Here is a 14,544-nt window from a genome sequence, read left to right on the forward strand (position 1 = left end):
TGTATATTAAATCATTTTTCTTTTTAAAAGTATTGTTCAATATTCACCCTTCAGAAAACAGAACAGATCAAGGAAATAAAGATTTCTATTGAATTTTCATGTTAAATTTTATTATTTTAAGATTGGTTTTGTTACACAAAAATAAATTATTTTATCTCATTTTATATAATAATTATAATTTTTTAAATTTTCACATAAAATATAATAAATATTTTAAATTTTAAAATAAAAATAATATTATAAAAATATCTCACCTGAAGTGTATAATAAGGCCTTAATTATATTATTTTATATTTGAAATAGTTTTATTTATAGAAGTTATTTTATATTTGAAATAATTAGAGTCCAGATCGCTGACAGTTAAAAAGGCAACGAATAAATAGGATATCTGCTGCTCCTAATCCAAACAGAGTTGGAAACTGAAGAAAGCGAGCCCAAAATCTCCATCAGTTGCGCGAAAGCTCCACCACCACTCACTCACCCACCCATGCCGGCAACTCTCTTTCGTTTCCCCTCCCACTCGTACCTCACCATCTCATCCTCATTAAACCCGAAACCTCCCCAAACCCCCAAACACACTCCCTCCTCCAATCCCACAATCGCCAACAACCCAGAGTTCTCTCTCTCTTTAAAGCAACCTCTTTCGCAATCCGATGCCGCTGTTAAGATGCCCACAGCTCCGTGGATGAATGGCCCCCTTCTTCTCCCACCCCATGAGCTTCTTGACCTCTCTAAACCCAACAGCAAAAAGAACTTAAACAATGCCAGAGTCGAAAAGTCCGATAAAGCGCTGACTGAGAAAATTGGCGTGAGAGGGGAAAGAGCGGTGAACAAGATCGTCAGGAGCATCGAAAAGCTTCGAATGAACGAAGATTCAGATGAAACCCAAAAGGATTCTGGTAAATTTGGATTTGGGGATTGCTTGGAACAACTTGGGGAAGATGACGGGTCGAGATACGGAAGGAAAATGCCTTGGGAGAGGGACGTGGGGTTCGCTCTTCGGAGGATGAAGAAGGAAAAGGCGGTGACTGAGGCGGAATTGAAGCTTGACAAGGCGTTGCTCGAGAGGCTGAGGGGTGAGGCCGCTAGGATGAGGCGATGGGTGAAGGTTAAGAAAGCTGGGGTGACTCAGGGTGTAGTTGATGAGATTAGAACGATCTGGAGGAGGAATGAGCTTGCCATGTTGAAATTTGATATCCCTTTGTGCAAGAATTTGGATAGAGCTCGAGAAATCGTCGAGGTTCCTTTTTTTTTTTTTCTTTTTTTTTTCGTTAAGTTAAAAAAATATAATGTACTGGGTTCACTTGCAGAGGACAAAAAATGTGCCGTGTTCACTTGGAACCTATCTATGGGTACAAAAGGAAAAGAAAAAGAGAATATTTTGGGGGGACTGATTGAAATGGCTATGTTTGAATATAAAAACAAAAAGGATTGAAATGTCTATGTAGTTATTTGATAATTAGTTGGGTACTTCGGATGGAATGAAAACTGCCGCCACATGGAATACTAACGTCTTTCGTAAGGGGGAAAAGACTGTTGATTTAGAACATGACACAAGCTGGAATTGAGATGCTAATGAGGGTCATCTGAGGTCATTCTACGTACCATTAAACATTCTTTGGTTTTGCCAAGAAGGAAAACAAAAAAAAGGCTTAGAAAATTAGCTGGAACATTCTCTGGTTGTTGCGCAAATGGAACATGCCTTCTTGTTTAAAGTTTAAACATATGTTATTGTTCAGCAGACTCTGTTAAGAGGTCCAAGTTAGGTGATTTTTTTGATAAATTAATACTACATATGGATTTCATGGTAGTTTCATGGTAGTTTGAAATTTTCTATTCCTTGTAATGCTGCTTACACATATTATATTTAATTTCATATAAGTTCTATAATTGTTGTTTTCTGTATATTGGTTCTGATGGTTGCTTTTATAATTCATTTTTGAAAAAAAAAAAACAGATCAAGACTGGAGGCTTGGTTGTTTGGAGTCAAAAAGATACTCTTGTTGTCTATCGAGGGTGCAGTTATCAGCCGACTTCAAAGAACATTTTAAAGACACGTGCTAGGCTTGCTGGCAGTCAAGCAGCACCTTATTATGAAACTGGTCTGCCGAAGTGGGAAAGAAACTATGAAATTTCTCTACCTAACTCCAATGAAAATGGTGTAGATGAAAAGATGTGTAGAAGTGAAAGTGAGGGGGCAAATTTGCCTCCTGGAATCTCTTCAAAAGGGGATTTGAATTACCAACCAGTGAGTGGATCACTTTATGTGAGAGAAACAGAGAGATTATTAGATGGCTTGGGACCTCGTTACCTTGATTGGTGGATGGACAAGCCTTTGCCCGTAGATGCAGATTTACTTCCTGAAGTGGTTCCTGGATATAGGCCTCCATTTAGACTTTGTCCACCTCGTGCCAGAGCAAAGCTGACAAATGACGAATTGACATACTTGAGGAAGCTTGCTCACCCTTTACCTACTCATTTTGTTCTTGGTATTACCTCGCTTACCATTGCATGTCAGTTTTCCCTAGAAGATATGAATTTCTGGAAACATATTATTTCACAATATAATATTGATAATAAAAGAAAAGTAGAAATATACTAATAAAAAAAAGAAAGAATAAATTAGGAAAACGTGTTATTTATTACAAATGTTATTTACTTGTGTATGGCAATCATCATTATCATTTTCTAAGATGAGAAATAAATTTTTGGAGACAACTATTGTTGTATAAGTCTTATACAATCATTTATGATGACTTGCTTGTGTTATTGTCCTAAATAGCGTTTAGTAATGCTGTTATTATATCAATTTGTTGTGAGCAATAATTTTTGGATACAACTTGAGGTCACTGGGCTTTTCTTTGATATATAAGATCTGTTTTATAGGGTGATGGCATATGTTAAGCAGATGCTAGATTTTATTGTCAGAAGCTTCCTGCTCTCAAAATCTTTTCTGTAGATGGAATTTATATTCAGAAACTTCCCTAACTGCTGATTATGTTCTCGAGTTTGGAGCAGAATAATATTGAATCAGCCCTTCACATGCAATGAAGTTTTTTTTTTCAAATTTTATTATACACTGAGACTTTGTGGTACTTAGGTTTTAAAATTTCGCCTGTATTCATTTTATATATGATGAACAGCTCCAATTAATCTGAATCTCAATGGCTTATTAGAACACTGGAAACCTTATTCTTGTATAATTTTTTTCAATTATACTTGTATAATTTTTTTCAGTTATACTTGTATTGTGAGTTGGTAAAGCTATTAATTTAACTGGATTATAGAAAAATCACTGGATCGTTAAGTGTTTGATCGAGTTTGGATATCTCCTGGATATCTTCAATTTAGCATGTGGTGGATTCTTATGTAGCGTCCACAACCCGATTTAGTGTATTCTGCATTGAATGGTTAGTAATCTCATTTATCTTTTTAGACACGTACTTATCCAAAATAACGTGGGTTTAAATTTTGAGCAAGCATGGCTTATAGTCTACGCCTTTCATGTTTATACCTAGCCTGAAGATAATAAATCAATATTAATGTTTATAAAAGTTGGAGAATGATCAGTATGAGTCTATTTTAGGCACATCACTTTGAAATCATAAAGACAATTATTAGGTTCTGAAGCTTTGCCATGCTAGTGGTGTGCATGCAGATGTCTGTGTACACAAGACTTTAATTTCAGTTTTACTATTTTTTTAAAGGGAAAAACCGAAAACTTCAAGGCTTATCTGCGTCCATCTTAAAACTGTGGGAGAAAAGTCTTATTGTGAAGATTTCTCTGAAGTGGGGAGTCCCGAATATGAACAACGAGGAAGTGGCATTGGAACTCAAGGCAAGTTGAATAGAATATAGACTTTTGGGTGGTAAGGCATATTCATACCATGACATGCTAGCATTCCTGTTGATCCTTGTACAAAAAGGCAAAGTCTGCCTATATTGGCAGGCTTTGCCATGCTTGTCATCTTCAGGTAACAGTAGGTGAATATTAATGGTGACCTTTTGAGGCTTGGTGGCCTACCTCTTGATCTCCCTCACGGGCCTCACATGAATATCCTCCTTGTCTAAACACCATAGTTGCTGATTCTTGTCTTTTGTGCTTAAATCACCACAGCACTGCTGCATGGGATGTGGTAGCTGTTAGAATAGTTCTACGGTGATCTGAGCACAAGAAACCTGTACTGGTGGCCGTTAGACTTGAATTTAGAAGTTTGGTTTTCTGGAAGGATCATGGGGTTGGTTGCTGTGCCTCAAAGGTTAGCTGTGCTTGCCTCTGCACGTACATCCATAATCTATGCATGTGATGCTGACTATCTATGCTTGTCTATGCCTAATAACCATGGATATGCATGTATTTGAACATTGAATACTGTTGCAGCATCTTACAGGCGGAGTTCTTTTGCTGCGTAATAAGTTTCTAATAATACTTTATAGAGGCAAGGATTTCCTTCCCCATAGAGTTGCAAATTTAATAGCCGAGAGAGAAACTGAGCTCAAAAAATACCAACTTCATGAAGAAGGTGCACGGGTGAAAGCAATTGAAGCTGTCTGTATGGATAATGGATCAACAGAAAACACTAGCTCGTCCGGCACTTTATCAGAATCCAAGTATATCCAAACTGAGTTCAGTGACCTGGAAATAGGAAATACAGAGGTTGATATCAAATTGGAAGCCGAAAAACAAAGATTGGAGAGGGAACTAAGAGAGCAAGAGCGCAAACTTTTCATTGTAAGGGTCCTTGTGGATTTCATTTCCCTGTCGTCTTATCGCATTACACTGCTATTTGAAAGATCCATTGTGGTTATGGCAGCTTAACATAAAGATAGATAAGTCAACGAAGAAATTGTCAAAGTTGACTGGTGGATGGGCGCCTACTGAGATGGACGCAGACCGAGAAATGATAACGGAGGAGGAGAGAGAATGTTTCCAGAAGATAGGACTCAAGATGGATAGATGTTTAGAGCTGGGTAAGGAAGAGCTTACTTGTCTAGATGCATATTAGATCTATCCTATGATGAAAAAGAAAGAAGAGTCAGAAAGGGGAGTCTTGTTTGTTTGTTATTTTTTTTTTCTTTTTGTCTTTCTTTCAAGTCAAGCATCTTACAGGAGAAGTTTTGTTTTACAAAGAAATCTGTATTGTTGGTTAGGTGTTTTTAGATTAGTCCAATATCAAGATCGGAAATAAAGTTTACTCTGTAGTGTTAGAATTGCTGATTGGATAATAATAATTCTGTTTCTGATTGGTTAATAGCAGACACATGTTCCTGTTTCTAATATGTTATTTTATATTGATGAGTAACCTTGTGAGCTGTTCATGTATCTTGTTACTTCTGCACTAAAAACTCACCTTTCAATAGCTGATATCGACATCCTTAGCTCAGTAATAACTGCCATAGACAGTGGACTCCTTCTTAGTGGACCTTCCTGTTCCAAAAGAGATGTTTTCAAATTGAGATGATTGCTGGAGCGACCCGCAGTGCATTAGTGATGAAAAATGTCCCTAGATCTTCCAGCAACTTTTGATGTGCAAGTTCCTTTGCTTTTTAATAATGGTTCTTCTTGTCTTATTAGTGAAGTTACTTTCGGAGCTGTGATTTGTAAGCAGATAGCTCAACTAACTCAATAGAATCTATTCTTAGTTTATCTGTATATATTAATACCACTATTTGAGTATGTGAAATCACAATAAACATAAAACAATCGTGAAAAGTTTGAGATCATAAAGCCTGTCTTTGGAACTCTGTCTAATCAAGATGTTTGCTTACATTTGCTTGAAATATTTAACCTACTCTTGGATATGCTATTAAAGTAAGTAATGAAGGGACATAATTTGAATCTTCTGCTCACGCATATTGTGTTTAATCTTGGCTTCAGGCAGGCGTGGGGTTTTTGATGGTGTAATAGAGGGCCTGCATCAGCACTGGAAGTACAGAGAAGTAGTCAAGGTGATCACAAAGCAGAGATTGTTTCAACAAGTCGTTTATACTGCTAAATTCCTGGAAGCAGAAAGCGGAGGAGTACTAGTTTCAGTAAAAAAGCTAAAAGAAGGTCATGCTATAATTCTTTACCGTGGGAAGAACTACAGAAGGCCCCTAAAACGGGTGCCCGAGAATCTTCTAACTAAGAGAGAAGCATTACATAAATCCCTTGAGATGCAGAGAATTGGGGTAAGTGAAGATCTTGTTTTGTCAATACTTCACCATCTCCCCGCCTCTGCAAGTTTTTTTTTTTAGTCCTGAATCCTCATGTCATCATGTGTTTAGTGACTCTGACTTGAACGTTTTCTTTTGTCTTAGTCGTTGAAGTTTTTTGCTTATCAAAGACAGCAGGCAATCATGGATTTGAAATGCAAATTGGTAATCTTGAAACCTAAGCTTATACTTGCATCTTTTTCTTTCTTTTTTTAGTACTTGCACCTTTCCAAAGTAGTTTTTAATTAGCTTGGAAACATCCTAAATGTATACTCCATGTGTTCTTGAGCAAGGCCTATTTATATGACTCAATAAAATTTTATATTACTTATAACCCCTAGGGGTTGGCTCAAGTGGTAAAGACCTTGATCTTAGTGGTATGCTCCCTCCAGAAGTAAGGTTTTCTGTTTTTTTTATAAGTAAGAAGTAAATTTTATTGATATGAATGAAAATAGACATAGCCCATGTACACAGAGGGTATATAGAAGAGTGCCTAAATACATTCTAAAGGCACTAAATTAAAGATAAGAAATCATGCACATTGTTTCCATTAAGCACAATGGCTGAAAACCATAGGATTAATGTGTGTAGAAAAAATTCTGAAGCTTTGCCATTGTTCGCTCCCTATCTTCATAGCACCACGCATTCTTTTCCGAGCAAATACACCACATAATGCAATAACGGGATCATCTTCCATACTGCCGCCACCTGGGAACAGCCTTGAATACCCTTCCAACAAGCAAGCAGATCAACCACTTTTGACGACATAACCCAAGCAACATCCACTCTACTAAATATCCCATTCCACAACGCTCTTGTCACCTCACAATGCAATAATAGATGGTCTACTGATTCTCCATGATTTTTGCACAGATAGCACCAATTCATCACAATGAGTCCCCTCTTCCTTAAGTTGTCTATGGTTAAAATGTTCCCAAGGCCAGCAGTCCACACAAAGAAAGCCACTTTGGAAGGTACGCAAGACTTCCAAATGCTTTTCCACGGGAAAGATACATTATCTTGTGAAGCTAATATTTTATAATATGCCTTGACTATGAACTTCTTGCTGCCAATGGACCTCCACTGTATCCTATCACCCTATGCCGTTATACTTCTTGAGGAGTATAGTAAGTTGAAAAATTTTGAAACGATAGACAATTCTCAGTCATGGTTATCCCTAGTGAATTGGATATCCACTGGTGGGAACCATGAGCAAATGCAATCAAATCCGCCACCGAAGCCTCCCTATTAACTGAGATCATCCCCCTCCCCCCATCACCCTATGCCGTATACTCTTGAGGAGTATAGTAAGTTGAAAAATTCTGAAATGATAGTTATCCCTAGTGAATTGGATATTCCACTGGTGGGAACCATGAGCAAATGCAAGCAAATCCGCCACCGAAGCCTCCCTATTCCACTGGTGGGAACCATGAGCAAATGCAAGCAAATCCGCCAACCTCCCCAAGCACCTCCAGAAGTAAGGTTTGAATCCTGTTGGGTACAAAATATTTCTAGGGTCCATCGGATTGGGAGAACTTTGAATTACGGAAACTCCTTGTCGAGGGCCTGTGCACCCCCCCAGGATTAGTCGGGATTTTGATCTTGGGCACCCACTGCCAATAAAAAAATAATATATTACTCGTATATAAATTTAAAAAAGAAGAAGAAGAAGAAGCTTGGAAACATCCTAAATGAAGCAAGCTTTGTGTGTTTTCTCATTGATATACCACAGTTTCTACTTACTCCAACATGTCTAATTTATTTCATTGATTGTCTAATTGGTTAACGCTACAGGTAGAAAATTGGGTTCACTTTTTAGCTAATAATTTTGCAGGAAGATCTGCAGCAAAGCAAGTCCATTTATCAAAGAGACTGAAGTTTAGCATGCCATGGTTCCTCTTACACGTTCAGTTTATTTAAGGAATGAAGGATGTAAATATCGCATGCAAGGGGAATTCTGCATCTGCTGGGCTTCATTAGTTTGCAAGTAAGGCTTTAACCTGTACTCAATTATTTCTTCATAGAGATCTTAGCCTTTTACTTATTAGCCCCATGCCATAAGTTGATGGCAAGTACCAAGATTAAGTTCCCAGATCAGTCCCGCATTTGGGTTGCAGAGGATTCTCGAAAGTTTAAACAAATCAGATAGGCAGTTTATTTCCTTGGCATTTATGCAAGCGTGCTTGGGCGAGAGTAGTACTAGAATGGCGACCTCTTGGAAGTCCTGTAAAAAGAATATATATCCTTGGGGTTTATGGTGTCCCTCAAAATGATTAATAAGTAAACCAAAATATACAATTTACCAAGATGGCAAGATTGACGTGCTTTACATTGTCTGTAGCCTTAATATTTTGTCCATGTTTCACATTTTCAAAAATACTTATTTATCTATTGAAGTAGAAGATTTTCCTGATTGAAAGGGGTTCCACGGTTGCCATGAACTTGAAAAGTTTTGGCCAACCTATTAGAATTAGACACACTAAGCTTATACTTCTTTTCTGAGAGAGAGAAAGAGCAGTCTCAATATTTACTTGGAGGTAGACTTCAAAATGTGGTGCTAGTTGGATTTCATTTGTTCAAACTGTGTTTCATGGTGTTCTGAAATCACATAGATAAATTTAATGTGCGTCAAGATGTAAGGGTGGCTTAAACATGCTGCAAAACTTCATATATTATAGTCTCTATAATATATCGATTATCCTATTCATTACAGGCCAGTTTGCCTGATTTTGGGACTGACGGTTTCGTCTGTGAGAGAACTTTGGCTCAAATCCTGTAAACCCCGATAATTTTCTGGGAATGTTTACAGCAATTATTGTCAAACCATTATTAAAGTATAACTTGTTCTCTTCCTATCTTACTTCAGTGATTTGTGATAATTTGATCTGAGAGAACGTTGGCTTCAAATCTCATAGCACTTGCTCAGTTTCCCATTTTTCAGAGAGACGCACCATCTAATCATCTCAATCAGCTATAAGTAAACGAAAAGGCAATGCACACCTACAAAAGCCGTAAGAAAGCCAAGAGCATTCTCATAAAACCGCAAATCCCAATTCCATCATTATTTAAAAAAAAAAAAATTCAGAAAATCAAGAGACAGCTAATTGTGATTGCTCAGCCACCGGGCCGTGGTGGCACAGCGAACCAAGTATCCATAACCAATCCATGATCCCATCAGACTTATCATTTCATAGATATGTATTTAAGTCGAAAAAAAGGAGGCACGCAATAATCAAGTTCTCACCAAGTTGTCATTGCCCTTCCACATTCTGGCAATTTCATTTGCTAACACTTCGAATGGCCAAATGCAGCTCAGCCAGTTGACTTACAATTCCCAAATCCTATGATACGATCCAACAGAAGACTTCAAAACAAGCCCAACCCCTAACAAGAACTGAAGCAATAGAAATGAAAAGGAAACATATAGATGGATTTACCAAAAGATTGATAACACCGGTAGATTTCCAGTTCCCTCACCCTAGTAGAATGCCACGGACAATTACGTTATCAACTGAGACTAAAGAAAGAAAATGACTGAAACTACCTGATTTTAGCGTTCAAAAGAAGCTGTTGATGTTATAAAAGACAAAAAGAATTCAAATTTGCAAGATCGTCTCCATTTCTGAGCATATATACAGAGATTTTTTTGAAAAAATATACATATTTACGTGAAGGAACACTCTCACCTTGGTTATATTATTCCATATTGGAATTGACACATCTTTACATAATCAGGATTGAGAGTAAACATAATCAGGATTGAGAGTAAATTACCTTCCCAGGTATATATTAGCTCCATTATTTATTTAATTGCTGTGAGCCTGTGCGTGTAAATTAGTCACCAGACTAAGCCCTTTCTTCTAAACCTGTCAACAAGGTCAGTGCTCATGCGAGACTTTTCAGGCTTGTTTGACTTTCTAGACTTCTCGAGTCGGCTATCTAAACTGTTTCTAGAAGCTTCTTGGAGATCCGGGCCCAATTCAAATTTATCTGTAGTTCTAGTTTCAGATGGTCTGCTCTGAGCATCAGATTCTACTGCAGTTTTATGAGAACCATTTGTGGTTGCTTTCATTTTGGCAACTGCCCGTACAAACTTCTTCAGATGTCTAATGAACTCCGGGTAAAGCTCAAGGTTGCAATGTCCACCTCCACTTAACCACAATGGTTCGAACTTTTCCTTGGAAAGCTCCCAAAGCTGCTTCCCATGGGACCAATCCACAACTTCATCTGCAGTCCCCTGAACACGAATATGATATGTGTACGATTAATTACGGTAACTATATTTGGGAAAAGAAAACAGGATTTTGGATTGCTTATTCTTGAAAGCAGAATAACTGGAATGAAATATCATCACTTGGGCAAACAAAACCACGTCTTAAAACAGCTACTCTGGCCAACCCCAACTAGAGCATAGTCAATAGTATGAAGCGTATAAAGAAACCAAAATGCTTCATGTTTGATTATCATGAAGAATGGCTCCAACCATTAGTAGAGCATCACGAAGGATCCCTTTAATAGTTCAGTACATACGCAAAAAACTTGGCAGAGGCAGGTGGTCAGATGGATTTGAATTGCTATGGTAGTGGGTCCAGAATAGCTTTAAAATAATCAGTTCTTCAGATTGTACGGTTCTTTTGTGTATGCATAAGGAAGTTTTGCCATTTACTCCCACACACTCCACCAACCACAAACATTGAGAGAGAGAGAGAAGATGATTACAGTTCAATTAAAGAGCAAGACTAGACAGAAAATAAAAATGAAGTATTACTTACATGTATAACGAGAACAGGACAGCTCACGATACCAATTTTGTCTATATTCTAAAAGTTAAAACAAAAGAACATTAGTGACAATCTACCAAATGAAACAGGTAAATGCAATAGGCACAATGTTCTGCAGCTACCTTAAAGATATCAAACCAGTATGTCCGTTTAACTGGGTACAAGACTCTCAGCCCAGACAGAATTGGGCTATGCAAAACTACTCCACTTAACTTTGGTATTCTCGAAGCAAGATCAAGAGTGGGCCCACTACCGACAGACTGACCATATAATACTAATTGTTCATCTTTAACACCATACTTCTCCTTGAGACATTTATATGCTGCATCAATGTCTGCATATGTATTACATTCAGATGGCTGTTTCAAAAGAAAACGAGTGGCTGTCATATTAGGAGGATTATTGTAAGGAATATAACAATATCCATGAAACTAATACAAAAAATTAGCCAGACTCGTTCAAGTGCAGCATTCTACCAAGTAATAAATGTTGAGTAGGTCCTACATTAACTTGAACCGACATCACATGTACACATTACATGTACTTTTCAATAATAAGATATCTAAGTACTCCATAAATGCACAACAATATATATATAACTGCTAGAGTTGATATAAGCAAGTAATAAAAACCTTTTCCCCATTTATAAAAAACTAGGAATAGGAAGCTAGCATCCAACCTTCCCAGTTGATTGTCCATAGCCAGAGTAATCGTACCTGCAGAAGACATGGAAGAAGGGTCATTAAATCAATCCAAATGAGGGCTATATATTATAAGAGTTCGAAAGAAATTGTACCATCAAAGGACAGTTCACTTCTCTTTTACTTTCAGCATTTTTAATTGATAAGATATCTCCAGTCTGCATCTTCAAACTAATGTAGCTCTAATAATCCAAATGAATTTTTTTTTTTTTTTTTGTATCATTTGAAGCAATTTGAAATAAATCCATTGCAGATGTTATATCAGAGCAGATATCATCAAACAGGGACGCAAGGTGCAAGAAGCTCATGAAAGAGCAAAATAAAGATCAAAATTCTTCAAAAGTATGGTTTAACTTCGCTGTGGGGCCTAACGAGTAACGACCCCTTCCATATTACATTAGCTACTGCCAAGTCACAGAGTTTCTTTGATAAGGTCCAATTTTCCACTAAACTGAAATGAAGCATAATTTACAATAAATTATTTGAATCTCCGTGTTTGATAACTTCTACACTAGGCAGCTAGGGAAGCAATTACGTGAGATCACATGGTCAACATACTGAACAGAAACGGAAAATGCCCCACAGAGAGATATTACAGGCAAAAAATAAAATCCTTGATGTAGTGCGGAAAATCCAGAATTTGTAGCTGCTAATAACTAATAACAAAACAACATTGAACCATGATTTCTGTTACTATTAATTAGCAACAAGCAGAAATTCCAGAAGCTTACACATCCAAAAGAGAGATGTCTTTAAGCATTTCTACCAAATAACTTCAGCTTTGAAGGGAAAATAGAAGCATTTCGACCAAAAAATTATTGGATCAGATACTCTCTGGGTAAGATTTTGAAACATCAGCACTATAATTAGTTGTCAAGTTTTTTTCTTCGATATGGTGTTTATTAAAACCAAGCACAAAAGCGGAGAACTTATTAATTCTGTTATCTGAAAAATAAGAAACTTACGGGCATTATCTATTTCTTTTAAGTATCATCATCAGTATCTGCAACCCACAAGTGCATACAAATAATCTTTGTTTCACCACCCTACTTATTTATTTAAAAGAAAAAAATAAAATCTTTCTCCACATATTTATAATAAGCATAAAAGTAGCTAGGGGTTAGGCTTCTCTAGTCTTCATGGGGACAAGTTTATGCCAACGTTTAGTTGGGTAAACAGGTATCTCTTTCTAACTAAATTGTGGGGCAAACAGAATATTCACCAGAGGAGATATCCTGTCAGATCAGGAACAGACGAAGAGTATTCATTTTTCATTTTTTTGATAAGTAGAGACGAAGAGTATTCGTTGATCTCGACAAATTGAGAATATGCCTAGACAGCCTTAATTCCGATTATAACGCCTACTCTGCTGTGCCAGATTCCATCATACCCTGTCCTTGAACTAAAGCTATCACCAAACTTGTCAACTTTCTCCTTCAAATGTGCTACGAGTAACAAACCATTCCTCTTCTAAATCGGTGCGGTTTAAAGCAGAACCATCAGCGTTAAGGTTACACATCAAAGACCACAAGGGCAATTCTAAGAAGAATTCACCAAACTAAGCAACACCCATCAAGCTTAAACCCAGAAATCAAGGCAAACATATACCTCAAGGCTCAAACGAAGAAGAAACCCATAGCTCAAAACCCAGATTTCAGCTCAGAAAGAAAAAGTATATAGAAACAAGAACAAAGACAGTTCGTTTTTTCAAAAGAAAAAAAGAGCACAGAGATAAATCACCCCATGAGATTGACGCGAAGCCGAATGCTGAGTTCGACAAAGAGCTCGAACATCTGTCCCAAATCAGCGGCATTCCCGTGGGAGTAGAGCAAAGTGGCCGATGCCTTGTGATTCTCGACGTGGATGGCCACGATGTCGTTTCCTTTACGGTTCCGGAGCTTGAGGACATCCACCTTGACGCCGTCCCTCCTCGGGGCCTCGGGAATATAAAATCGGTCTCCACGCGTGTCGTCCTCTATCACAGTGTATGACGGAGGGCTCGGTGGGAAGAAGGCGAACTTGGCAGCGATTGAAGACGTGACTCCGCCCATTCTGTTATCATCGACGGCTACAGACTCATAAAGCCCAAAACCCCTCAGATCAGGCACCTAGAGAGAGACAGAGGACAAAAGGCGGGAAGCTAAAGGGACTGGTGGCGCGTGGTCTGGTCGAAAGGAGCGGCGTGTCGTACTTCCGCCGAGGAACCTATTTTTCAAACGTTGAAGTGGGAGAGTGAGACAGTTCGGTTCGGTTGGACATTGTCGCCCGATTCTGATTTAATATTATTTTTCTAATCCTATTCTGATTTATCTGTATAGCGTATCTGCGTATGCATATTCTATACAACAAGAGTAAAAAATGGCCGTCTATTACAAAAATTAAAGGATATTTCATATTTATAATCTTACAATTATTGAACACTCCTTTTAAAAAATAAATAAATAAATTTACGATATATAAAAAAATATTTTTTTTTATAAAAAAAAAACCTTATCACAGGTTGCTTTTGGGTAGTAAATTATTCTCGAGTATGATATAAATAGTAATAAAAAAATAATAATTATTAGTGGTTCAAAATATATAAATAATAATAATAAAATAATAGATAATAATAAAATATTCTAAAAATATTCTCAGGACTTAAATTAGGCCAAAATCAACGATAAAATATAAGAAAAATGATGTGAAATGTCTATTTTTTCTTAATATTTAAAAAAAATTATGAAATGCACATCGGTAAATTTTGTCCACGCTCATCCTCGATTCCTATAGAAGGACCCAAAAAATAAAGGATGGCATCAAATTTTCTAACTTTTTTTATAAACTAAATAATTGAAGTTGGACATATCACATATGACTTGGAAAAT

At 37.2% G+C, this 14,544-nt stretch overlaps 2 protein-coding genes across 7 annotated transcripts; one reads left to right on the forward strand and one right to left on the reverse strand.

Moving 5' to 3' along the window:
• Positions 1-410: 410 nt before the first annotated feature.
• On the forward strand, positions 411-8,524 carry LOC108979570 (chloroplastic group IIA intron splicing facilitator CRS1, chloroplastic). 2 transcript variants are annotated; one of them, XM_018950273.2, is made up of 8 exons: positions 411-1,240; positions 1,958-2,489; positions 3,708-3,838; positions 4,382-4,732; positions 4,815-4,971; positions 5,879-6,171; positions 6,301-6,360; positions 8,030-8,524. In XM_018950273.2, the coding sequence occupies exons 1-8, from the start codon at positions 488-490 to the stop codon at positions 8,069-8,071; spliced, it is 2,319 nt and encodes a 772-aa protein (XP_018805818.2). In that variant the 5' UTR covers positions 411-487; the 3' UTR covers positions 8,072-8,524. The 2 variants fall into 2 exon arrangements, with proteins under 2 accessions (XP_018805818.2, XP_035550602.1); XM_035694709.1 differs by lacking the exon at positions 8,030-8,524 and adding an exon at positions 7,069-7,598.
• LOC108979572 (alpha/beta hydrolase domain-containing protein 17C-like) lies at positions 7,636-13,959 on the reverse strand. 5 transcript variants are annotated; one of them, XR_001994217.2, is made up of 8 exons: positions 13,418-13,959; positions 11,656-11,692; positions 11,099-11,335; positions 10,968-11,015; positions 9,970-10,432; positions 9,633-9,673; positions 9,440-9,536; positions 7,636-7,808 (listed from the first exon to the last, which is right to left on the reverse strand). XR_001994217.2 is itself a non-coding variant. In XM_018950274.2 (5 exons), exons 1-5 carry the CDS (start codon positions 13,726-13,728, stop codon positions 10,034-10,036), a joined length of 1,032 nt encoding a protein of 343 aa, XP_018805819.1. In that variant the 5' UTR covers positions 13,729-13,959; the 3' UTR covers positions 9,789-10,033. The 5 variants fall into 5 exon arrangements, 1 of the variants encoding a protein (XP_018805819.1); XR_001994214.2 differs by lacking the exon at positions 7,636-7,808 and adding an exon at positions 8,669-9,195; XR_001994215.2 differs by lacking the exon at positions 7,636-7,808 and adding an exon at positions 8,669-9,195 and having other exon boundaries at positions 9,633-9,712.
• Between the last annotated feature and the right edge of the window lie 585 nt (positions 13,960-14,544).

The sequence above is a fragment of the Juglans regia genome, chromosome 10, assembly GCF_001411555.2.
Source record: "Juglans regia cultivar Chandler chromosome 10, Walnut 2.0, whole genome shotgun sequence".
In the NCBI taxonomy this organism is placed as follows: domain Eukaryota; kingdom Viridiplantae; phylum Streptophyta; class Magnoliopsida; order Fagales; family Juglandaceae; genus Juglans; species Juglans regia.

Excerpts from the sequence above, each read along its gene's own strand:
- LOC108979570 (XM_018950273.2), top strand. The coding sequence starts at position 488 with ATGCCGGCAACTCTCTTTCGTTTCCCCTCCCACTCGTACCTCACCATC. Across the intron at positions 3,839-4,381 it reads AAGTGGCATTGGAACTCAAG|CATCTTACAGGCGGAGTTCT; the intron begins GCAAGTTGAATA and ends ATACTGTTGCAG. Across the intron at positions 6,172-6,300 it reads TTGAGATGCAGAGAATTGGG|TCGTTGAAGTTTTTTGCTTA; the intron begins GTAAGTGAAGAT and ends CTTTTGTCTTAG.
- LOC108979572 (XM_018950274.2), bottom strand. The coding sequence starts at position 13,728 with ATGGGCGGAGTCACGTCTTCAATCGCTGCCAAGTTCGCCTTCTTCCCA. Across the intron at positions 11,336-11,655 it reads ATGGACAATCAACTGGGAAG|CCATCTGAATGTAATACATA; the intron begins GTTGGATGCTAG and ends CTTTTGAAACAG. Across the intron at positions 11,016-11,098 it reads ACTGGTTTGATATCTTTAAG|AATATAGACAAAATTGGTAT; the intron begins GTAGCTGCAGAA and ends TTTAACTTTTAG.